The following is a 24,581-nucleotide window of genomic DNA, read 5'->3' as shown; positions in this document are numbered from 1 at the left end:
CTAGAGAAGTCAGTGGGGGATGAGGTACAGAGAAAAATCTAGAGAAGTCAGTGGGGGATGAGATAAAGAGTAAGATCTAGAGAAGTCAGTGGGGGATGAGGTACAGAGAAAGATCTAGAGAAGTCAGTGGGGGATGAGGTACAGAGAAAGATCTAGAGAAGTCAGTGGGGGATGAGGTACAGAGAAAAATCTAGAGAAGTCAGTGGGGGATGAGATAAAGAGTAAGATCTAGAGAAGTCAGTGGGGGATGAGATAAAGAGTAAGATCTAGAGAAGTCAGTGGGGGATGAGGTACAGAGAAAGATCTAGAGAAGTCAGTGGGGGATGAGGTACAGAGAAAGATCTAGAGAAGTCAGTGGGGGATGAGGTACAGAGAAAGATCTAGAGAAGTCAGTGGGGGATGAGGTACAAAGAAAAATCTAGAGAAGTCAGTGGGGGATGAGATAAAGAGTAAGATCTAGAGAAGTCAGTGGGGGATGAGATAAAGAGTAAGATCTAGAGAAGTCAGTGGGGGATGAGGTACAGAGAAAGATCTAGAGAAGTCAGTGGGGGATGAGATAAAGAGTAAGATCTAGAGAAGTCAGTGGGGGATGAGGTACAGAGAAAGATCTAGAGAAGTCAGTGGGGGATGAGGTACAGAGTAAGATCTAGAGAAGTCAGTGGGGGATGAGGTACAGAGAAAGATCTAGAGAAGTCAGTGGGGGATGAGGTACAGAGAAAGATCTAGAAAAGTCAGTGGGGGATGAGATAAAGAGTAAGATCTAGAGAAGTCAGTGGGGGATGAGGTACAGAGAAAGATCTAGAGAAGTCAGTGGGGGATGAGGTACAGAGAAATATCTAGAGAAGTCAGTGGGGGATGAGATAAAGAGTAAGATCTAGAGAAGTCAGTGGGGGATGAGGTACAGAGAAAGATCTAGAGAACTCAGTGGGGGATGAGGTACAGAGAAAGATCTAGAGAAGTCAGTGGGGGATGAGGTACAGAGAAAGATCTAGAGAAGTCAGTGGGGGATGAGGTACAGAGAAAAATCTAGAGAAGTCAGTGGGGGATGAGATAAAGAGTAAGATCTAGAGAAGTCAGTGGGGGATGAGGTACAGAGAAAGATCTAGAGAAGTCAGTGGGGGATGAGGTACAGAGAAAGATCTAGAGAAGTCAGTGGGGGATGAGGTACAGAGAAAAATCTAGAGAAGTCAGTGGGGGATGAGATAAAGAGTAAGATCTAGAGAAGTCAGTGGGGGATGAGATAAAGAGTAAGATCTAGAGAAGTCAGTGGGGGATGAGGTACAGAGAAAGATCTAGAGAAGTCAGTGGGGGATGAGGTACAGAGAAAGATCTAGAGAAGTCAGTGGGGGATGAGGTACAGAGAAAGATCTAGAGAGGCCAGTGGGGGATGAGGTACAGAGAAAAATCTAGAGAAGTCAGTGGGGGATGAGATAAAGAGTAAGATCTAGAGAAGTCAGTGGGGGATGAGGTACAGAGAAAGATCTAGAGAAGTCAGTGGGGGATGAGGTACAGAGAAAGATCTAGAGAAGTCAGTGGGGGATGAGGTACAGAGAAAAATCTAGAGAAGTCAGTGGGGGATGAGATAAAGAGTAAGATCTAGAGAAGTCAGTGGGGGATGAGATAAAGAGTAAGATCTAGAGAAGTCAGTGGGGGATGAGGTACAGAGAAAGATCTAGAGAAGTCAGTGGGGAATGAGCTACAGATAAAGATCTAGAGAAGTCAGTGGGGGATGAGGTACAGAGAAAGATCTAGAGAAGTCAGTGGGGGATGAGGTACAAAGAAAAATCTAGAGAAGTCAGTGGGGGATGAGATAAAGAGTAAGATCTAGAGAAGTCAGTGGGGGATGAGGTACAGAGAAAGATCTAGAGAAGTCAGTGGGGGATGAGGTACAGAGAAAGATCTAGAGAAGTCAGTGGGGGATGAGGTACAGAGAAAAATCTAGAGAAGTCAGTGGGGGATGAGATAAAGAGTAAGATCTAGAGAAGTCAGTGGGGGATGAGATAAAGAGTAAGATCTAGAGAAGTCAGTGGGGGATGAGGTACAGAGAAAGATCTAGAGAAGTCAGTGGGGGATGAGGTACAGAGTAAGATCTAGAGAAGTCAGTGGGGGATGAGGTACAGAGAAAGATCTAGAGAAGTCAGTGGGGGATGAGGTACAGAGAAAGATCTAGAGAAGTCAGTGGGGGATGAGGTACAAAGAAAAATCTAGAGAAGTCAGTGGGGGATGAGATAAAGAGTAAGATCTAGAGAAGTCAGTGGGGGATGAGGTACAGAGAAAGATCTAGAGAAGTCAGTGGGGGATGAGATAAAGAGTAAGATCTAGAGAAGTCAGTGGGGGATGAGGTACAGAGAAAGATCTAGAGAAGTCAGTGGGGGATGAGGTACAGAGAAAGATCTAGAGAAGTCAGTGGGGGATGAGATAAAGAGTAAGATCTAGAGAAGTCAGTGGGGGATGAGGTACAGAGAAAGATCTAGAGAAGTCAGTGGGGGATGAGGTACAGAGTAAGATCTAGAGAAGTCAGTGGGGGATGAGGTACAGAGAAAGATCTAGAGAAGTCAGTGGGGGATGAGGTACAGAGAAAGATCTAGAAAAGTCAGTGGGGGATGAGATAAAGAGTAAGATCTAGAGAAGTCAGTGGGGGATGAGGTACAGAGAAAGATCTAGAGAAGTCAGTGGGGGATGAGGTACAGAGAAATATCTAGAGAAGTCAGTGGGGGATGAGATAAAGAGTAAGATCTAGAGAAGTCAGTGGGGGATGAGGTACAGAGAAAGATCTAGAGAACTCAGTGGGGGATGAGGTACAGAGAAAGATCTAGAGAAGTCAGTGGGGGATGAGGTACAGAGAAAGATCTAGAGAAGTCAGTGGGGGATGAGGTACAGAGAAAAATCTAGAGAAGTCAGTGGGGGATGAGATAAAGAGTAAGATCTAGAGAAGTCAGTGGGGGATGAGGTACAGAGAAAGATCTAGAGAAGTCAGTGGGGGATGAGGTACAGAGAAAGATCTAGAGAAGTCAGTGGGGGATGAGGTACAGAGAAAAATCTAGAGAAGTCAGTGGGGGATGAGATAAAGAGTAAGATCTAGAGAAGTCAGTGGGGGATGAGATAAAGAGTAAGATCTAGAGAAGTCAGTGGGGGATGAGGTACAGAGAAAGATCTAGAGAAGTCAGTGGGGGATGAGGTACAGAGAAAGATCTAGAGAAGTCAGTGGGGGATGAGGTACAGAGAAAGATCTAGAGAGGCCAGTGGGGGATGAGGTACAGAGAAAAATCTAGAGAAGTCAGTGGGGGATGAGATAAAGAGTAAGATCTAGAGAAGTCAGTGGGGGATGAGGTACAGAGAAAGATCTAGAGAAGTCAGTGGGGGATGAGGTACAGAGAAAGATCTAGAGAAGTCAGTGGGGGATGAGGTACAGAGAAAAATCTAGAGAAGTCAGTGGGGGATGAGATAAAGAGTAAGATCTAGAGAAGTCAGTGGGGGATGAGATAAAGAGTAAGATCTAGAGAAGTCAGTGGGGGATGAGGTACAGAGAAAGATCTAGAGAAGTCAGTGGGGAATGAGCTACAGATAAAGATCTAGAGAAGTCAGTGGGGGATGAGGTACAGAGAAAGATCTAGAGAAGTCAGTGGGGGATGAGGTACAAAGAAAAATCTAGAGAAGTCAGTGGGGGATGAGATAAAGAGTAAGATCTAGAGAAGTCAGTGGGGGATGAGGTACAGAGAAAGATCTAGAGAAGTCAGTGGGGGATGAGATAAAGAGTAAGATCTAGAGAAGTCAGTGGGGGATGAGGTACAGAGAAAGATCTAGAGAAGTCAGTGGGGGATGAGGTACAGAGAAAAATCTAGAGAAGTCAGTGGGGGATGAGATAAAGAGTAAGATCTAGAGAAGTCAGTGGGGGATGAGGTACAGAGAAAGATCTAGAGAAGTCAGTGGGGGATGAGGTACAGAGAAAGATCTAGAGAAGTCAGTGGGGGATGAGGTACAGAGAAAAATCTAGAGAAGTCAGTGGGGGATGAGATAAAGAGTAAGATCTAGAGAAGTCAGTGGGGGATGAGATAAAGAGTAAGATCTAGAGAAGTCAGTGGGGGATGAGGTACAGAGAAAGATCTAGAGAAGTCAGTGGGGGATGAGGTACAGAGAAAGATCTAGAGAAGTCAGTGGGGGATGAGATACAGAGAAAGATCTAGAGAAGTCAGTGGGGGATGAGGTACAAAGAAAAATCTAGAGAAGTCAGTGGGGGATGAGATAAAGAGTAAGATCTAGAGAAGTCAGTGGGGGATGAGGTACAGAGAAAGATCTAGAGAAGTCAGTGGGGGATGAGGTACAGAGAAAGATCTAGAGAAGTCAGTGGGGGATGAGATAAAAAGTAAGATCTAGAGAAGTCAGTGGGGGATGAGGTACAGAGAAAGATCTAGAGAAGTCAGTGGGGGAGGAGGTACAGAGAAAGATCTAGAGAAGTCAGTGGGGGATGAGGTACAAAGAAAAACCTAGAGAAGTCAGTGGGGGATGAGATAAAGAGTAAGATCTAGAGAAGTCAGTGGGGGATGAGGTACAGAGAAAGATCTAGAGAAGTCAGTGGGGGATGAGGTACAGATAAAGATCTAGAGAAGTCAGTGGGGGATGAGGTACAGAGAAAGATCTAGAGAAGTCAGTGGGGGATGAGGTACAAAGAAAAATTTAGAGTAGTCAGTGGGGGATGAGATAAAGAGTAAGATCTAGAGAAGTCAGTGGGGGATGAGGTACAGAGAAAGATCTAGAGAAGTCAGTGGGGGATGAGATAAAGAGTAAGATCTAGAGAAGTCAGTGGGGGATGAGGTACAGAGAAAGATCTAGAGAAGTCAGTGGGGGATGAGGTACAGAGAAAAATCTAGAGAAGTCAGTGGGGGATGAGATAAAGAGTAAGATCTAGAGAAGTCAGTGGGGGATGAGGTACAGAGAAAGATCTAGAGAAGTCAATGGGGGATGAGGTACAGAGAAAGATCTAGAGAAGTCAGTGGGGGATGAGGTACAGAGAAAAATCTAGAGAAGTCAGTGGGGGATGAGATAAAGAGTAAGATCTAGAGAAGTCAGTGGGGGATGAGATAAAGAGTAAGATCTAGAGAAGTCAGTGGGGGATGAGGTACAGAGAAAGATCTAGAGAAGTCAGTGGGGGATGAGGTACAGAGAAAGATCTAGAGAAGTCAGTGGGGGATGAGATAAAAAGTAAGATCTAGAGAAGTCAGTGGGGGATGAGGTACAGAGAAAGATCTAGAGAAGTCAGTGGGGGATGAGATAAAGAGTAAGATCTAGAGAAGTCAGTGGGGGATGAGGTACAGAGAAAGATCTAGAGAAGTCAGTGGGGGATGAGGTACAGAGTAAGATCTAGAGAAGTCAGTGGGGGATGAGGTACAGAGAAAGATCTAGAGAAGTCAGTGGGGGATGAGGTACAGAGAAAGATCTAGAAAAGTCAGTGGGGGATGAGATAAAGAGTAAGATCTAGAGAAGTCAGTGGGGGATGAGGTACAGAGAAAGATCTAGAGAAGTCAGTGGGGGATGAGGTACAGAGAAATATCTAGAGAAGTCAGTGGGGGATGAGATAAAGAGTAAGATCTAGAGAAGTCAGTGGGGGATGAGGTACAGAGAAAGATCTAGAGAAGTCAGTGGGGGATGAGGTACAGAGAAAGATCTAGAGAAGTCAGTGGGGGATGAGGTACAGAGAAAAATCTAGAGAAGTCAGTGGGGGATGAGATAAAGAGTAAGATCTAGAGAAGTCAGTGGGGGATGAGGTACAGAGAAAGATCTAGAGAAGTCAGTGGGGGATGAGATAAAGAGTAAGATCTAGAGAAGTCAGTGGGGGATGAGATAAAGAGTAAGATCTAGATAAGTCAGTGGGGGATGAGGTACAGAGAAAGATCTAGAGAAGTCAGTGGGGGATGAGGTACAGAGAAAGATCTAGAGAAGTCAGTGGGGGATGAGATAAAGAGTAAGATCTAGAGAAGTCAGTGGGGGATGAGGTACAGAGAAAGATCTAGAGAAGTCAGTGGGGGATGAGGTACAGAGAAAGATCTAGAGAAGTCAGTGAGGGGGGGCTGAGATAAAGAGAAAGATCTAGAGAAGTTGGGGGGATGAGATAAAGAGAAAGCTCTAGAGAAGTTGATCCACTGTCAAGTGGCTTTCATGTTAGCAGATGACAGCTATTGGACTAACCTAAAACATGAGCCTGTTAATCTGAGTAATGGAACGGTTTTGTGTGTTTGTCTGTGACTGATTGTGCATAACTGTGCCTACATCAATTAATGCAGGAACAATGTAAAATGATGATTGAGGGCAGCGTTTTCAAACCCCCAGTTGGTCAAAAAAGTTATCCAACAGTCATATTATTAGAGATATTTTTCATCAAATAAACTTTTCAAGTTGGTAAAGCTTGCTGGTCCTTTTTTAGAAAGGAAAGACTAGGGGAAATGTTCTGTCCAGTATCCCATTGACAGCATGGATAGCCAAAATATGTAACTGACCCAACCTTAACACTAACCTTAACCAAACCACTAACCTTAACAATAACCCTTCCCTTAACCTAATTTTAAATATTAGTTCCCTTTCTGGAAATACTGTAATGTAACAGTTGAGTAAAGCTCTGTGTTATCTGAAGGACGAGAGAGACACCTGCTGGTCAAATAGAGAAGTACATCTAGTGAACGTCAGCCCTCATGAGTCTCTGAAAATGCATCCTTCTTTCTGCCATGATTAATTGATTGATGGATGATTCCTCAAGGTGATTGGTGCCAATCCTCTGACTGACCTTAACCTTTCCCCAGTGGTGTAAAGTACTTAAGTAAAAATACTTTAAAGTACTACTGAAGTAGTTTTGGGGGGGATATCTGTGCATTAATATTCACTTTTACTCCACTACCTTCCTTATCAAGAGAACATCCCTGGTAATCCCTACTGCCTCTGATCTGGTGGACTCAATAAACACATTTCATTGGTAAATTATGTCTGAGTGTTGGAGTGTGCCCCTGGCTATCCTAAAAGAAAAAATATATATATTTTAAATTATTTATACTTTTACTTTAGCTTATTTCTCTGTAATGTTGTGCACAAATTTGTTTACATCCCTATTAGTGAGCATTTTATCCTTTGTCACAATAATCCATCCACCTGACAGGTGTGGCATATCAAGAATCTGATTAAACAGCATGACCATTACACAGGTGCACCTTGTGCTGGGGACAATTAAAGGCCACTCTATAATGTGCAGTTTTGTCACACAACACAATACTACAGATGTCTCAAGCATTGAGGGAGTGTGCAATTGGCATGCTGACTGCAGGAATGTCAACCGGAGCTGTTGCCAGATACTTTAATATTAATTTCTCTACCATTAGCTGTGAAATACATAGATTAGGTCCTATTGATTATATTTAAATTGACTGATTTCTTTATATGAACTGTAACTCAGCAAAATCTTAGAAATTGCTGCATGTTGTGTTTATATTTTTGTTCAGTATAAAACCAGATACTTTTGTACTTTATTCAAGTAGTATGTTACCCGGGCGACTTTCAATTTTACTTGATTCATTTTCTATTAAGGTATCTTTACTTTTACTCATGTATGACAATATACATTTTTTTTTATAACAAACAACAGTTTTCCACAATTGCCTGTCCCTGACCCTTAACCTCTGACCCTTCACCCTCAGGGCTATTGGTGCCAACCCCCTGTACTGTGACTGCCGTCTGCTCTGGCTGTCTGACTGGGTGAAGACGGGCTACAAGGAGCCAGGCATCGCCCGCTGTGCCGGACCGACGGGCATGGAGGGCAAGCTGCTGCTCACCACACCTGCCAAGAAGTTTGAGTGCCACGGTGAGATGGGTTCATTCATTTAGTTTCATTCACACCCCTGAGTCAATACTTTGATTACAGCTTTGAGTCAACTTGGGTATGCCTGTATCAGCTTTCCGCATCTGGTTTTGGGGACGGTCCCATTCTTCCTTGCAGATTTTCTCAAGCTCTGTTAAGTTAGATGGGGACCTGGGGTGAACAGCAATCTTTCCACATATTTTCAATGGGATTCAAGTCAGGGCCACTCAAAGACTTTCACATTCTTGCTCTGAAGCCCTACCAGCGTTGCTTTGGTTGTATACTTGGGACTCATTGTCCTGTTAGAGCGCAAATCTTCACCCCAACCTACAATCGTTTGCACTCTGAAGCAGGTTCTCATCAAGGATTTGCCTGTATTTGGCTCCATTCATTGTTACCTCTATCCTTGCCAGTCTCCCAGTCCTTGCCGCTGAAAAGCATCCCCATAGCATGATGCTGCCACCATCATGCTTCAGGGTAGGGATGGTGTTAGATGGGTGTTGAACTGTGCCTGTTTTTTTTTTTCAATTTCCCAATGATGGAGACCACTGTGCTCTTGGAAACTTTCAACACTAGAGCATGTTTTATACCCTTCCCCAGATATATGCCTCACCACAATTCTATATCAGAGAGTGTCATAGCAAAGGGGTGTGAATAGTTATGTAGATTAGATATTTCTGTATTTAATTTTCAAAACATTTGCACAAATTTCTTAAAACATGTTTTCACTTGTCATTATGTGGTATTGTGTGTAGATGTGTGAGAATTTAAAAAAATGTAATCCATGTTGAATTCATGCTGTGAGACAACAACATGTAGAATAAGTCAAGGGGTATGAATACTTTCTGAAGGCACTGTATATGTAAAGTGTGGTGTACTGCAGGGCAGCTCTCTTGGCCCTCTATTCTTTTCTATTTTTACCAATGACCTGCCACTGGCATTAAACAGAGCCTGTGTGTATATGTTTGCTGGTGATTCAAACCTATACGTGTCAGCAACCACAGCTAGTGAAAATCACTGCAACCCTAAACAGAGAGTTGCAGTCAGTTTTAGAATGGGTGGCTAGTAATAAAATGAACATAGTCCTGAACATCTCAGAAACTAAGATTTGTATTTGCTACAAATCATTCCCTAAATTCTAGACTTCAGCTCAATCTGATAATGAATAATATGTCTGTTGGGCAAGTTGAGGAGACTAAATTACTTGATGTTAACTTGGATTGTAAACTGTCATGGTCAAAACATATTTATTCAATGGTTGTGTAACTAAGATGGGGAGATGCTCTGCATTCATGACACCACACTCTACAAATCAAGTCCTGCAGGCTGTAGTTTTATCTTATCTTGATTGTTGCCCAGTCAGATGGTCAGGTGCTGCTAGGAAGGACATAGAAGAACCTCCGCTGGCCCAGAACAGAGTGGCACGTCTTGCTCGTCACTGTAATCAGAGGGCTAACATCAATACTATGCAGGCCAGTCTCTCTTGGCTAAACGTAAAATCCCCATATCCAGAACAAATTCAAGAAAGCATACAGTATTATATAGAGAATCATGATTGCATGGAACTCCCTTCCATCTCATATTGCTCAAATGAACCTCAACCCTGGTTTTAAAAAACAGATAAAGCAACACAGCACGGCACAACGCCTCTCCCCTATTTGATCTAGATATCGTGTGTATGTACTGATATGTAGGATATGTGTGCCATTTTACACTGATATAGTTCTGTCCTTGAGCTGTTCTTGTCTATTAACGTTCTGTATTATGTCATGTTTCGTGTTTTGAGTCGACTCCAGGAAGAGTAACTGCTGCTATCGCAACAGCTAATGGGGATCCTAATAAAATACCAAATACCAATAGTTCAAAACCAAATTAACAGGAAAGATAGGCATCATGTAAAATGATAAAATGTGTGTGTGTGTGTTAGGTGAGGTGGACAGCGGCGTCCTGGCCAAGTGTAACCCATGCCTGTCCAGCCCGTGTGTCAACCAAGGAATCTGTCACAGTGATCTGGCAGAGATCTACAGGTGTAGCTGTCCTCCTGAATTCAAGGTGAGATCTCACCATTTACCTGCAGTGTTCTTCTTGCCATGTCGTGCATGCTTTTGGTCCAGTCCAGCTCTAACACATACACATACAAATTAGATCTTGATTCAGTCTGTATCGGTGAAGTGATTGAAATTTAAAGGCAATGTTCCCGCGTTCGCGGGGAGACTGCATTGACGGTAAACGCTGCACATGTTGGCTCAATCGTAAATTACCTTTAAATGTCAAGCGCACTACAGCTCTGAACTTCGGCGATATAGACTGAATCGAGTCCTTACTTGTCTTTGTGGCTGTTGAGTTTGTGACAAGACCTCTCCACTTCTGACATTATGAAGCCTGTTGTTCAGCAGGCTTTTCTTCCAGCCCAGCTTTAGCACACCTGATTCCACTAATGAAAATGCATTCATTTGAAATTCAGTCATGAGTTAATGAGTGTAATCAATTTGTTCACAGACACTGTAGCTCTCCAGGAACAGGGTAGATTGGTGACCACTGACCTTTTCTTTGTGTCTGCAGGGTAGAAACTGTGAGACTTCTCTGAACGCGTGTGTCAGTAACCCCTGTGTCAACGGGGGCACCTGCCAACTTGATGAGGAGGAGGAGGCAGCATACAGCTGTGCCTGTCCCCTTGGCTTTGACGGTCCTACCTGCCTGACCGACATAGATGACTGTGAAGATAATGACTGTGGAAACGGAGCTGCCTGTATAGATGGAGTCAACCACTATACCTGCCTCTGTCCACTGTACTACACAGGTAACACACATTACACTATAGACCAGCCTTCTCTGGTCTCTCAATCGCTGTTGGGTTGACCTATTCGGTTGCAATTTTTCATCCATCAATGTAACCTCTCCCCCTCTCTCCCTCTCCCCCTCTCTCCCTCTCCCCCTCTCTCCCTCCCTCTCCAGGGGAGATGTGTGAGGAGATGGAGGATGTGTGTGCTCCAGGTGTCAGTCCGTGTCAACACCAATCTACCTGTCTCATCACCTCTACTGGGCCCCAGTGAGTACACCATATCAACGTGTGGGAGACTTAAAGATTTGCGCTGTCACCCAGACCTAATGCCCTGGCTCAAGCTCACACACGTTTGTGTGTGTTGCAGGTGTGTGTGTTCTCCGGGCTACGTGGGTGATGACTGCAGTGTGGACTACGATGACTGTAAGGAGAATCGCTGTCCGAACAGAGCTCAGTGTGTCGACCAACTCAACGCATACTCCTGCTCCTGCCCTGATGGCTATAGGTGAGGCACACGCACACACACACACACACAAACCTTAGACCTCACACACAAACCATAGAACTCACACACAAGCCTTAGAACTCACACACAAGCCATAGAACTCACACACAAACCATATAACTCACACACAAACCATAGAACTCACACACAAACCATAGAACTCACACACAAACCATAGAACTCACACACAACTTAGAACAATATCAAGCCATCTGTGCGAAGACTTCTTCTTCTTCCGAATCTATCATTTTGACTTACTCACCCTTATCTCTCTCTCTCTTCTCTCCTCTCCTCTCTCGCTCTCTGTCTCGCTCTCTCTCTTCAAAACCTCCCCTCCCTCATCCTCCCGTAGTGGTCAGTTGTGTGAGGTGCCCCCCTCCCCGCGGTCTCTGTGTGACCTGGCAGACTGCCAGAACAGTGCCCCGTGTGTGGAACGGGCAGGCCGGGCACTGTGCCAGTGTCTCCCTGGGTTCGGAGGGCCTCGCTGTGAGAAGCTGGTCAGCGTTAACTTTGTAGACAGAGACTCCTACCTGCTGCTCTCTGACCTCAAGAACTGGCCCCAGGCTAACATCACACTGCAGGTATCTAACATCTCACTACAGGTACTGCAACACACACACACAAAGCTTATACACTGCAGGTACTGAACGATCAATTCAACAGGCATGTGTTTGAGATCATGCACGTACAGTAACTTGGATATTTGGATTGTGACAGTGATGTCAGAGGGAAATGTGCATACCTTTTATTCTATTGTGATGTGTGTCCCCAGGTGTCGACAGCGGAGGAGAACGGTATCCTGCTGTATAATGGAGACAATGATCACATCGCTGTAGAGATGTATCAAGGTCACGTTAAGGTCAGCTATGACCCTGGCAGCCAGCCTGGACATGCTATCTACAGGTAAACACGCAAACACACACACACATGCACACATAATCACACAGACTGCACACACACACACACACATACACAGACAAACAAACAAACACATAAGCACAACAGCAACATTGTTTGTCTCTTTCTTCCACTCTCTCCTGGTTATTTCTTTCTCCATCCCTCCCTCTCTCTCTGTCTGCAGTACTGAGACAATCAACGATGGTCAGTTCCACACGGTGGAGCTGGTGACCTTTGACCAGATGGTGAACCTGTCCATCGACGGGGGTCTCCCCACCACCATGGATAGCCTGGGGGGGGTCCGTCCCCTTAACGGGGAGGCTCCGCTATACGTGGGGGGTAGGGGCCCTCTCCAGAACACACCCACTTCCTCCTCCTCTGCTGCAGGCACTACAACTACTACACTACTGTCAATGTCACCCCCCACTGCAACCCAACCCCACCCACCCCCCATCCCAAAACCCCAACTACCTCAAGCGAGCCATATCCTGACCCAATCCTGCAACCTACCCAACTCCAAACCTCAATTCACCCAGTCCATCCCCCATAACCACTGTGTGTTAGAGCACGTCAGCATACACACATTTATGAAAACACACTGATAAAGCTACATACTCCTGCCTACAATATAAACCCCATACACATGTATACAAACACTCAGCAACACAGGTGTCTAATATAGTGCACAACATTAAACCCTTGGTCCTATGAGCGTCACCTCTCAAGGCCCACAGTGTTCAGAATACATACAGTATTCCCACCATATAATACATACTGTATAGTCTTCTATTTCTGTGATACCTACTATTTCCAGTTTTCATTCATCCTTATTAAACACATTCCTATAGATCTCTATCTCTGTCCTACCAGACACAGTCTGTCCTACCAGACACAGTCTGTCTTACCAGACACAGTCTGTCCTACCAGACAGTTTGTCCTACCAGACACAGTCTGTCCAACCAGACACAGTCTGTCCTACCAGACACAGTCTGTCCTACCAGACAGTTTGTCCTACCAGACACAGTCTGTCCTACCAGACACAGTCTGTCCTACCAGACACAGTCTGTCCTACCAGACACAGTCTGTCCTACCAGACACAGTCTTCACTCTGGATATGTGATGTGGTATATTGTACTATCTCTGTCCTACCAGACACAGTCTGTCCTACCAGACAGTCTGTCCTACCAGACACAGTCTATCCTACCAGACACAGTCTGTCCTACCAGACACAGTCTGTCCTACCAGACACAGTCTGTCCTACCAGACAGTCTGTCCTACCAGACACAGTCTGTCCTACCAGACACAGTCTGTCCTACCAGACAGTCTGTCCTACCAGACACAGTCTGTCCTACCAGACAGTCTGTCCTACCAGACACAGTCTGTCCTACCAGACACAGTCTGTCCTACCAGACAGTCTGTCCTACCAGACACAGTTTGTCCTACCAGACACAGTCTGTCCTACCAGACAGTCTGTCCTACCAGACACAGTCTGTCCTACCAGACAGTCTGTCCTACCAGACACAGTCTGTCCTACCAGACACAGTCTGTCCTACCAGACAGTCTGTCCTACCAGACACAGTCTGTCCTACCAGACACAGTCTGTCCTACCAGACAGTCTGTCCTACCAGACACAGTCTGTCCTACCAGACAGTTTATCCTACCAGACACAGTCTGTCCTACCAGACAGTCTGTCCTACCAGACACAGTCTGTCCTACCAGACACAGTCTGTCCTACCAGACACAGTCTGTCCTACCAGACAGTCTGTCCTACCAGACACAGTCTGTCTTACCAGACACAGTCTGTCCTACCAGACACAGTTTGTCCTACCAGACACAGTCTGTCCTACCAGACAGTTTGTCCTACCAGACACAGTCTGTCCTACCAGACACAGTCTGTCCTACCAGACACAGTCTTCACTCTGGATATGTGATGTGGTATATTGTACTATCTCTGTCCTACCAGACATAGTCTGTCCTACCAGACACAGTCTGTCCTACCAGACACAGTCTGTCCTACCAGACACAGTCTTCACTCTGGATATGTGATGTGGTATATTGTACTATCTCTGTCCTACCAGACACAGTCTGTCCTACCAGACAGTCTGTCCTACCAGACACAGTCTGTCCTACCAGACACAGTCTGTCCTACCAGACAGTCTGTCCTACCAGACACAGTCTGTCCTACCAGACACAGTCTGTCCTACCAGACACAGTTTGTCCTACCAGACACAGTCTGTCCTACCAGACAGTTTGTCCTACCAGACACAGTCTGTCCTACCAGACACAGTCTTCACTCTGGATATGTGATGTGGTATATTGTACTATCTCTGTCCTACCAGACACAGTCTGTCCTACCAGACAGTCTGTCCTACCAGACACAGTCTGTCCTACCAGACACAGTCTGTCCTACCAGACACAGTCTGTCCTACCAGACACAGTCTGTCCAACCAGACACAGTCTGTCCTACCAGACACAGTCTGTCCTACCAGACACAGTCTGTCCTACCAGACACAGTCTGTCCTACCAGACACAGTCTTCACTCTGGATATGTGATGTGGTATATTGTACTATCTCTGTCCTACCAGACACAGTCTGTCCTACCAGACACAGTCTGTCCTACCAGACACAGTCTGTCCTACCAGACACAGTCTTCACTCTGGATATGTGATGTGGTATATTGTACTATCTCTGTCCTACCAGACACAGTCTGTCCTACCAGACAGTCTGTCCTACCAGACACAGTCTGTCCTACCAGACAGTCTGTCCTACCAGACACAGTCTGTCCTACCAGACACAGTCTGTCCTACCAGACACAGTTTGTCCTACCAGACACAGTCTGTCCTACCAGACAGTTTGTCCTACCAGACACAGTCTGTCCTACCAGACACAGTCTTCACTCTGGATATGTGATGTGGTATATTGTACTATCTCTGTCCTACCAGAAACAGTCTGTCCTACCAGACAGTCTGTCCTACCAGACACAGTCTGTCCTACCAGACAGTTTGTCCTACCAGACACAGTCTGTCCTACCAGACACAGTCTGTCCTACCAGACACAGTCTGTCCTACCAGACACAGTCTTCACTCTGGATATGTGATGTGGTATATTGTACTATCTCTGTCCTACCAGACACAGTCTGTCCTACCAGACAGTCTGTCCTACCAGAGACAGTCTATCCTACCAGACACAGTCTGTCCTACCAGACACAGTCTGTCCTACCAGACACAGTCTGTCCTACCAGACAGTCTGTCCTACCAGACACAGTCTGTCCTACCAGACACAGTCTGTCCTACCAGACAGTCTGTCCTACCAGACAGTCTGTCCTACCAGACACAGTCTGTCCTACCAGACACAGTCTGTCCTACCAGACAGTCTGTCCTACCAGACACAGTTTGTCCTACCAGACACAGTCTGTCCTACCAGACAGTCTGTCCTACCAGACACAGTCTGTCCTACCAGACAGTCTGTCCTACCAGACACAGTCTGTCCTACCAGACACAGTCTGTCCTACCAGACAGTCTGTCCTACCAGACACAGTCTGTCCTACCAGACACAGTCTGTCCTACCAGACAGTCTGTCCTACCAGACACAGTCTGTCCTACCAGACAGTCTGTCCTACCAGACACAGTCTGTCCTACCAGACACAGTCTGTCCTACCAGACACAGTCTGTCCTACCAGACAGTCTGTCCTACCAGACACAGTCTGTCTTACCAGACACAGTCTGTCCTACCAGACACAGTTTGTCCTACCAGACACAGTCTGTCCTACCAGACAGTTTGTCCTACCAGACACAGTCTGTCCTACCAGACACAGTCTGTCCTACCAGACACAGTCTTCACTCTGGATATGTGATGTGGTATATTGTACTATCTCTGTCCTACCAGACATAGTCTGTCCTACCAGACACAGTCTGTCCTACCAGACACAGTCTGTCCTACCAGACACAGTCTTCACTCTGGATATGTGATGTGGTATATTGTACTATCTCTGTCCTACCAGACACAGTCTGTCCTACCAGACAGTCTGTCCTACCAGACACAGTCTGTCCTACCAGACACAGTCTGTCCTACCAGACAGTCTGTCCTACCAGACACAGTCTGTCCTACCAGACACAGTCTGTCCTACCAGACACAGTTTGTCCTACCAGACACAGTCTGTCCTACCAGACAGTTTGTCCTACCAGACACAGTCTGTCCTACCAGACACAGTCTTCACTCTGGATATGTGATGTGGTATATTGTACTATCTCTGTCCTACCAGACACAGTCTGTCCTACCAGACAGTCTGTCCTACCAGACACAGTCTGTCCTACCAGACACAGTCTGTCCTACCAGACACAGTCTGTCCTACCAGACACAGTCTGTCCAACCAGACACAGTCTGTCCTACCAGACACAGTCTGTCCTACCAGACACAGTCTGTCCTACCAGACACAGTCTGTCCTACCAGACACAGTCTTCACTCTGGATATGTGATGTGGTATATTGTACTATCTCTGTCCTTCCAGACACAGTCTGTCCTACCAGACAGTCTGTCCTACCAGACACAGTCTGTCCTACCAGACACAGTCTTCACTCTGGATATGTGATGTGGTATATTGTACTATCTCTGTCCTACCAGACACAGTCTGTCCTACCAGACAGTCTGTCCTACCAGACACAGTCTGTCCTACCAGACAGTCTGTCCTACCAGACACAGTCTGTCCTACCAGACACAGTCTGTCCTACCAGACACAGTCTTCACTCTGGATATGTGATGTGGTATATTGTACTATCTCTGTCCTACCAGACACAGTCTGTCCTACCAGACACAGTCTGTCCTACCAGACACAGTCTGTCCTACCAGACACAGTCTTCACTCTGGATATGTGATGTGGTATATTGTACTATCTCTGTCCTACCAGACACAGTCTGTCCTACCAGACAGTCTGTCCTACCAGACACAGTCTGTCCTACCAGACACAGTCTGTCCTACCAGACAGTCTGTCCTACCAGACACAGTCTGTCCTACCAGACACAGTTTGTCCTACCAGACACAGTCTGTCCTACCAGACAGTTTGTCCTACCAGACACAGTCTGTCCTACCAGACACAGTCTTCACTCTGGATATGTGATGTGGTATATTGTACTATCTCTGTCCTACCAGAAACAGTCTGTCCTACCAGACAGTCTGTCCTACCAGACACAGTCTGTCCTACCAGACACAGTCTTCACTCTGGATATGTGATGTGGTATATTGTACTATCTCTGTCCTACCAGACACAGTCTGTCCTACCAGACAGTCTGTCCTACCAGACACAGTCTGTCCTACCAGACACAGTCTGTCCTACCAGACACAGTCTGTCCTACCAGACACATTCTGTCCTACCAGACACAGTCTGTCCTACCAGACACAGTCTGTCCTACCAGACACAGTCTGTCCTACCAGACACATTCTGTCCTACCAGACACAGTCTGTCCTACCAGACACAGTCTGTCCTACCAGACACATTCTGTCCAACCAGACACAGTCTGTCCTACCAGACACAGTCTGTCCTACCAGACACAGTCTGTCCAACCAGACACAGTCTGTCCTACCAGACACAGTCTGTCCTACCAGACACAGTCTGTCCTACCAGACAGTCTGTCCTACCAGACACAGTCTGTCCTACCAGACACAGTCTGTCCTACCAGACAGTCTGTCCTACCAGACACAGTCTGTCCTACCAGACAGTCTGTCCTACCAGACACAGTCTGTCCTACCAGACACAGTCTGTCCTACCAGACAGTCTGTCCTACCAGACACAGTCTGTCCTACCAGACAGTCTGTCCTACCAGACACAGTCTGTCCTACCAGACACAGTCTGTCCTACCAGACACAGTCTGTCCTACCAGACACAGTCTTCACTCTGGATATGTGATGTGGTATATTGTACTATCTCTGTCCTACCAGACACAGTCTGTCCTACCAGACAGTCTGTCCTACCAGACACAGTCTGTCCTACCAGACACAGTCTTCACTCTGGATATGTGATGTGGTATATTGTACTATCTCTGTCCTACCAGACACAGTCTGTCCTACCAGACAGTCTGTCCTACCAGACACAGTCTGTCCTACCAGACAGTCTGTCCTACCAGACACAGTTTGTCCTACCAGACACAGTCTGTCCTACCAGACAGTTTGTCCTACCAGACACAGTCTGTCCTACCAGACAGTCTGTCCTACCAGACACAGTCTGTCCTACCAGACACAGTCTGTCCTACCAGACAGTCTGTCCTACCAGACACAGTCTGTCCTACCAGACACAGTCTGTCCTACCAGACAGTCTGTCCTACCAGACACAGTCTGTCCTACCAGACACAGTCTGTCCTACCAGACACAGTCTTCACTCTGGATATGTGGTATATTGGCATAGGTTATGATTTCCTTGTTTATTTTTTAAACTTTAAAAAAAAAAAAAAAAAATATTAAACTCGGCAAGTCAGATAAGAACAGATTGTTAATTACAATAATGGCCTAGGAACAGTGGGTTAACTGCCTCGTCCAGGGGCAGAAATACAGAGTTTTACCTTGCCAGCTCGGGGATTCGATCTAGCAACCTTTCAGTTACTGGCCCAATGCTCTAAACACTAGGCTACCTGCCGTCCCAAACGTGTAAGTAATGCTCTGTAACCCGACTAGCCATTCTTGATATTAAAGTGTTGAGAGTTGAAATTGAACTGATCTGATATCAGAAATGGCTGTGTGTCCAGAGTTTGTGATATTATGTTTTGGTGCTGTACTGTGGTGTACTGTGGTGTACTGTACTGTGGTGTACTGTGGTGAACTGTACTGTGGTGTACTGTGGTGAACTGTACTGTGGTGTACTGTACTGTGGCGTACTGTACTGTGGTGTACTGTACTGTGGTGTACTGTACTGTACTGTGGTGTACTGTACTGTGGTGTACTGTACTGTACTGTGGTGTACTGTACTGTGGTGTACTGTACTGTAAGGTAATGTATGGTGGTGTACTGTACTGTGGTGTACTGTTCTTTGGTGTACTGTACTGTGGTGTACTGTACTGTGGGGTACTGTACTGTGGTGTACTGTACTGTGGTGTACTGTACTGTACTGTGGTGTACTGTACTGTGGCGTACTGTACTGTGGCGTACTGTACTGTGGTGTAATGCACTGTTATGTATATTTGTGACTGTTGGCCACTGTATGAAAGAGTATGCTACACATCAACCAATACCCTTTCTCCTTTTCACTGTCCTCTGTTTCAAAGATGCTGTTTCGGGAATTAAATTAGTGTCAAATCACTGTTGAATAAAAAAAATTGTCAAATGTTAATTATTTTATTTAATTCTTTGATCAAACTTTAATTCAAAATATTGGGAAATGGACCTGGTTCTATACTTTCCCTCCCTACTTGCGCAGTATCATATTTATTTATTTCTGAACCAACATGTCCTATAAATCAGATGTTGATGATAGTGAAAGTTTTGGAGGATTCGGCTCTTAGTTCTCCTAACTTCTCGTAAAGAAGTAGAATTTTGGCTCACACTTCCATCAGATGGCTGCAGTATATTCACTTGCACATGGCTCTTTGAAAAGCCTCTTCCTCTTCCTTCATTACCTCCATATCAGTCCTGTGTTAGCTGTTTCTCTGCTCCCCCCTCCCATACAACTCTAACCAACATCTCCCTTCTTCCTCCTCTATCTCCTTCTCCTCCGTCTCTCAGGTATGCCCGTGGACGTCCACTCGGCAGCCTTCCGTCTGTGGCAGATCCAGAATGGCTCCAGTTTCCACGGCTGCATCCAGAACCTGTATATCAACAACGAGCTGCAGGACTTCACTAAGACCCAGATGAAGCCGGGCGTGGTGCCAGGCTGTGAGCCCTGTAGGAAGATCTACTGCCTGCATGGTATCTGCCAGCCGGACGGGCCACAGGGACCAGTCTGCCACTGCCAGCCAGGCTGGAGCGGACCACACTGTGACCAGCCTGCCGACAACCCATGCCAGGGCAGCAAGTAGGAACAGACCACTGGGGTTATGATGATAATGCATTACATTTCACTTGGTCCTAAACTGAAATTCATATGAACAGTTTGAGACAAATCATTACATACAGTACCAGTCAAAAGTTTGGACACATCTACTCATTCAACGGTTTTTCTTTATTTGTACTATGTTCTACATTGTAGAATAATAGTGAAGACATCAACACTACGAAATAACACATATGGAACAATGTAGTAACCAAAAAAAGAGTTAAACAAATCTAAATATGTTTTGGTAGCCATCTTTTGCCTTGATGACAGCTTTGCACACTCATGGCATTCTCTGTGAGCCAGGCCTAATCGCCCAACATCAGTGCCCGACCTCACTAATGCTCTTGAATGGAAGCAAGTCCCTGCAACAATGTTATAACATCTAGTGGAAAGTCTTCCCAGAAGAGTGGAGGCTGTTATAACAGCAAAGGGTGGACCAACTCCATATTAATGCCCATGATTTTGTTCGACCAGCAGGTGTCCACATAATTTTGGTCATGGAGTGAATATTGATGAATTGATTCATTTCTATTCCCTCTACCTAGGTGTGTGCATGGGAAGTGTATTCTCCTTGACCTGCAGTCGTACCGCTGTGAGTGTGTGGAGGGTTACCGTGGTGCCCTGTGTAACCAGCAGGGGGAGCTGTTTAACCCCTGCCGCAGCCACAACTGTAAACATGGACAATGTCAGACGTCTGATTCAGGAGACGCCTACTGTCACTGTGAGGCTGGATACAGCGGAGAGCTCTGTGACGCAGGTAGGAGACACACACACACACACACACACACACATACACTTATTACTACTGTGGATACATCAGAAAGCTCTGTGACGCAGGTAGGAGACACACACACACACACACTTAATACTACTGTGGTTACATCGGAGAGCTCTGTGACGCAGGTAGGGGACACACACACACACACACACACACACTTATTACTACTGTGGATACATCAGAGAGCTCTGTGACGCAGGTAGGAGACACACACACACACACACACACACACACACACTTATTACTACTGTGGATACATCGGAGAGCTCTGTGACGCAGGTAGGAGACACACACACACACACACACACATACACTTATTACTACTGTGGATACAGCGGAGAGCTCTGTGACGCAGGTAGGGGACACACACACACACACACACACACTTATTACTACTGTGGATACATCGGAGAGCTCTGTGACGCAGGTAGGAGACACACACACACACACACACACACACACACACACTTATTACTACTGTGGATACATCGGAGAGCTCTGTGACGCAGGTAGGAGACACACACAGACACACACATACACACACACACATACACTTATTACTACTGTGGTTACATCGGAGAGCTCTGTGACGCAGGTAGGAGACACACACACACACACACACACACACACACACACACACACACACACATACACTTATTACTACTGTGGAAACATCAGAGAGCTCTGTGTCGCAGGTAGGAGACACACATATACACACACACACACACACACACACACACACACACACTTATTACTACTGTGGGTACATCGGAGAGCTCTGTGACGCAGGTAGGAGACACACACACACACACACACACACACACACACTTATTACTACTGTGGGTACATCGGAGAGCTCTGTGTCGCAGGTAGGAGACACACACACACACACACACACACACACACTTATTACTACTGTGGGTACATCGGAGAGTTCTGTGTCGCAGGTAGGAGACACACACACACACACATACACTTATTACTACTGTGGATACATCGGAGAGCTCTGTGACGCAGGTAGGAGACACACACACACACACACACACACACACACACACACACACACACACACACACACACACATACACGTATTACTACTGTGGATACATCGGAGAGCTCTGTGACGCAGGTAGGAGACACACACACACACACACATACACTTATTACTACTGTGGATACATCGGAGAGCTCTGTGACGCAGGTAGGAGACACACACACACACACACACACATACACGTATTACTACTGTGGAAACACAGAGAACTCTGTGATGCAGATGGGAGAGAGAGTGAGAGTTTATCTTTCTCATTGTGGACTGTCTGTCATCCTAGTTTACTTATCTTGTCTCTGTTGTCTTTGATACAAACAGACCAAGAGCTAATCCAGCCCAAACCAACTAAAGCTTCCCAAGAAGGCTGAGTGATATTGTGTCAGAAACATTTAAAATGTTGTGCTAATTAAACTTTCTTGAAATGTATCTTAATGTGGGCTCCTCCTACAGAGTCAGTGTCTCTATCTTTCCTCCCCTACAGAGTCAGTGTCTCTATCTTTCCTCCCCTACAGAGTCAGTGTCTCTATCTTTCCTCCCCTACAGAGTCAGTGTCTCTATCTTTCCTCCCCTACAGAGTCAGTGTCTCTATCTTTCCTCCCCTACAGAGTCAGAGTGTCTCTATCTTTCCTCCCCTACAGAGTCAGTGTCTCTATCTTTCCTCCCCTACAGAGTCAGAGTGTCTCTATCTTTCCTCCCCTACAGAGTCAGTGTCTCTATCTTTCCTCCCCTACAGTCAGAGTGTCTCTATCTTTCCTCCACTACAGAGTCAGAGTGTCGAGGGGAGCCTGTGAGGGATTTCTACCAGGTGCAGCGTGGATACACCATCTGCCAGACCACACGCATGGTCTCCTGGGTAGAGTGCGCCGGCGCCTGCGACACGGGTGCCTGCTGCGCCAGCCAGCGAATGAAACGTCGGAAATACACCTTTGAGTGCAGCAACGGAAGATCATTCAGCGAGGAAGTGGAGAAGACCATCAAGTGTGGCTGCGTGGGCTGTATGTAGCACGCTTCACACAAACCTGCTATTGCCACCGCAGCCGAACGCACCACAGAGAGAGAGAGAAGAAGAAATAAGATAAATAGTATAAAGAAATGTATATAAAAACCGCTATGTATTATGGACAACAATCTTTATAAAATAGGACATTACCTCCTCTTTCTTTGGGTGTGTGACGTACAGAAACACAGAAGAAAACACAACAACCAAACCATTGTATCTGCAACATTGTTTCGAAAGGGTTCTAAAGATGTGAAAGGTGTTGCATTCAGAGCAAGGACTCAACCAACCCCTCATACACACATGGTCTCAACCTCTGGCCTCTTGGACATCATCCATTAGGTCCCAGATAGCCTCAGCACCATCTCTCATCTTTTCTTCCTGATGACAGTGTGCGTAATGTAGCGTCTGGCCTGGTCAGGGCGGCAGGAGGGAAGAGGTACAGAGATATTGAAAGAGAGGGAGGAGACTGGGGTTGGGCTAGAGTTGAGTTTGGTTAGGCAAGGGCTGGAGTTGGGCTGGAGCTGAGCAGAAGCTGGGCTGGAGTTGGGCTGGAGCTGAGCAGAAGCTGGGCAGGGCTGGTATAAGCTTGCCTGGGCTGAGTTGAGCCAAATAAAGTCAGGCTTAGCTGGGCTGGGCCGGATTGCAGTTGAGCTGTGCTGGGCTGAGCAGAGCTAGGGCTAGGTCGGGCTATAGCTGGTCTAGTCCGAAGCTTATTTGACTCCTGGAGTCTTTAGAACAAGATATGTCCATTATTTTCTTTATTTATAACACTACTGCACTGAAAATCAGTGCCCTTCACAGTGCACATACATACACATACACCCACCCACACAGTAGAGAAAGGCCTTGTCTGAGCAGAAGGAAACACACACAAACACACATTTTCTGTCTGAGCAGAAAGGTCATTTCATTAGAAGCAATACACATTGTGATGCAGGTTGACTCTCCATTTCCCTACTGTAGGCTATAAGCTATAACCCCATCTGGAGCAGGCAGTGCCCGTTGGAGACCCATCTCCCAGCATTCATTGCCTCCGGATGATTTGCATAAGCCCTCCCCCTTTGAGCAGGATGATTAGGCCCCTCAATGCCTTCAGTATTAAACGTGTGCAAACTGTTGTATGCAAGAAGTTTGCAAATGATTATGTAAAGCTTTTTCTTATCATGATGTATATTATTACAGAACAAAGGTGCAGAGTATAATTTTTTGTTTGTTTTGTTATGTCTAATTTCAATTATTTGTTTTGCATTACAGTGCCTTGCGAAAGTATTCGGCCCCCTTGAACTTTGTGACCTTTTGCCACATTTCAGGCTTCAAACATAAAGATATAAAACTGTATTTTTTTGTGAAGAATCAACAACAAGTGGGACACAATCATGAAGTGGAACGACATTTATTGGATATTTCAAACTTTTTTAACAAATCAAAAACTGAAAAATTGGGCGTGCAAAATTATTCAGCCCCCTTAAGTTAATACTTTGTAGCGCCACCTTTTGCTGCGATTACAGCTGTAAGTCGCTTGGGGTATGTCTCTATCAGTTTTGCACATCGAGAGACTGAACATTTTTCCCATTCCTCCTTGCAAAACAGCTCGAGCTCAGTGAGGTTGGATGGAGAGCATTTGTGAACAGCAGTTTTCAGTTCTTTCCACAGATTCTCGATTGGATTCAGGTCTGGACTTTGACTTGGCCATTCTAACACCTGGATATGTTTATTT

The 24,581-nt window shown here is 45.9% G+C and overlaps 1 protein-coding gene across 1 annotated transcript in view; it reads left to right on the top strand.

Annotated features, from left to right (window-relative positions):
- Positions 1-22,969, top strand: part of LOC110499533 (slit homolog 1 protein) — a 188,317-nt gene extending 165,348 nt beyond the window's left edge. The window contains exons 26-36 of the mRNA XM_036956210.2: positions 7,677-7,840; positions 9,765-9,889; positions 10,400-10,637; positions 10,793-10,886; positions 10,987-11,124; positions 11,477-11,705; positions 11,897-12,027; positions 12,206-12,360; positions 19,726-20,014; positions 20,581-20,792; positions 22,629-22,969. Coding sequence (XP_036812105.2) covers positions 7,677-7,840; positions 9,765-9,889; positions 10,400-10,637; positions 10,793-10,886; positions 10,987-11,124; positions 11,477-11,705; positions 11,897-12,027; positions 12,206-12,360; positions 19,726-20,014; positions 20,581-20,792; positions 22,629-22,867 — 2,014 coding nt within the window. The 3' untranslated portion in view covers positions 22,868-22,969. The remainder of the gene's footprint in view (positions 1-7,676; positions 7,841-9,764; positions 9,890-10,399; positions 10,638-10,792; positions 10,887-10,986; positions 11,125-11,476; positions 11,706-11,896; positions 12,028-12,205; positions 12,361-19,725; positions 20,015-20,580; positions 20,793-22,628) is intronic.
- The last annotated feature ends 1,612 nt before the right edge of the window (positions 22,970-24,581 follow it).

The sequence above is a fragment of the Oncorhynchus mykiss genome, chromosome 20, assembly GCF_057628025.1.
Source record: "Oncorhynchus mykiss isolate SJ-2025 chromosome 20, ASM5762802v1, whole genome shotgun sequence".
Lineage (NCBI taxonomy): Eukaryota > Metazoa > Chordata > Actinopteri > Salmoniformes > Salmonidae > Oncorhynchus > Oncorhynchus mykiss.
The sequence above is the reverse complement of the archived record's forward strand: the minus strand, read 5'-3'. Positions and strand labels throughout refer to the sequence as shown.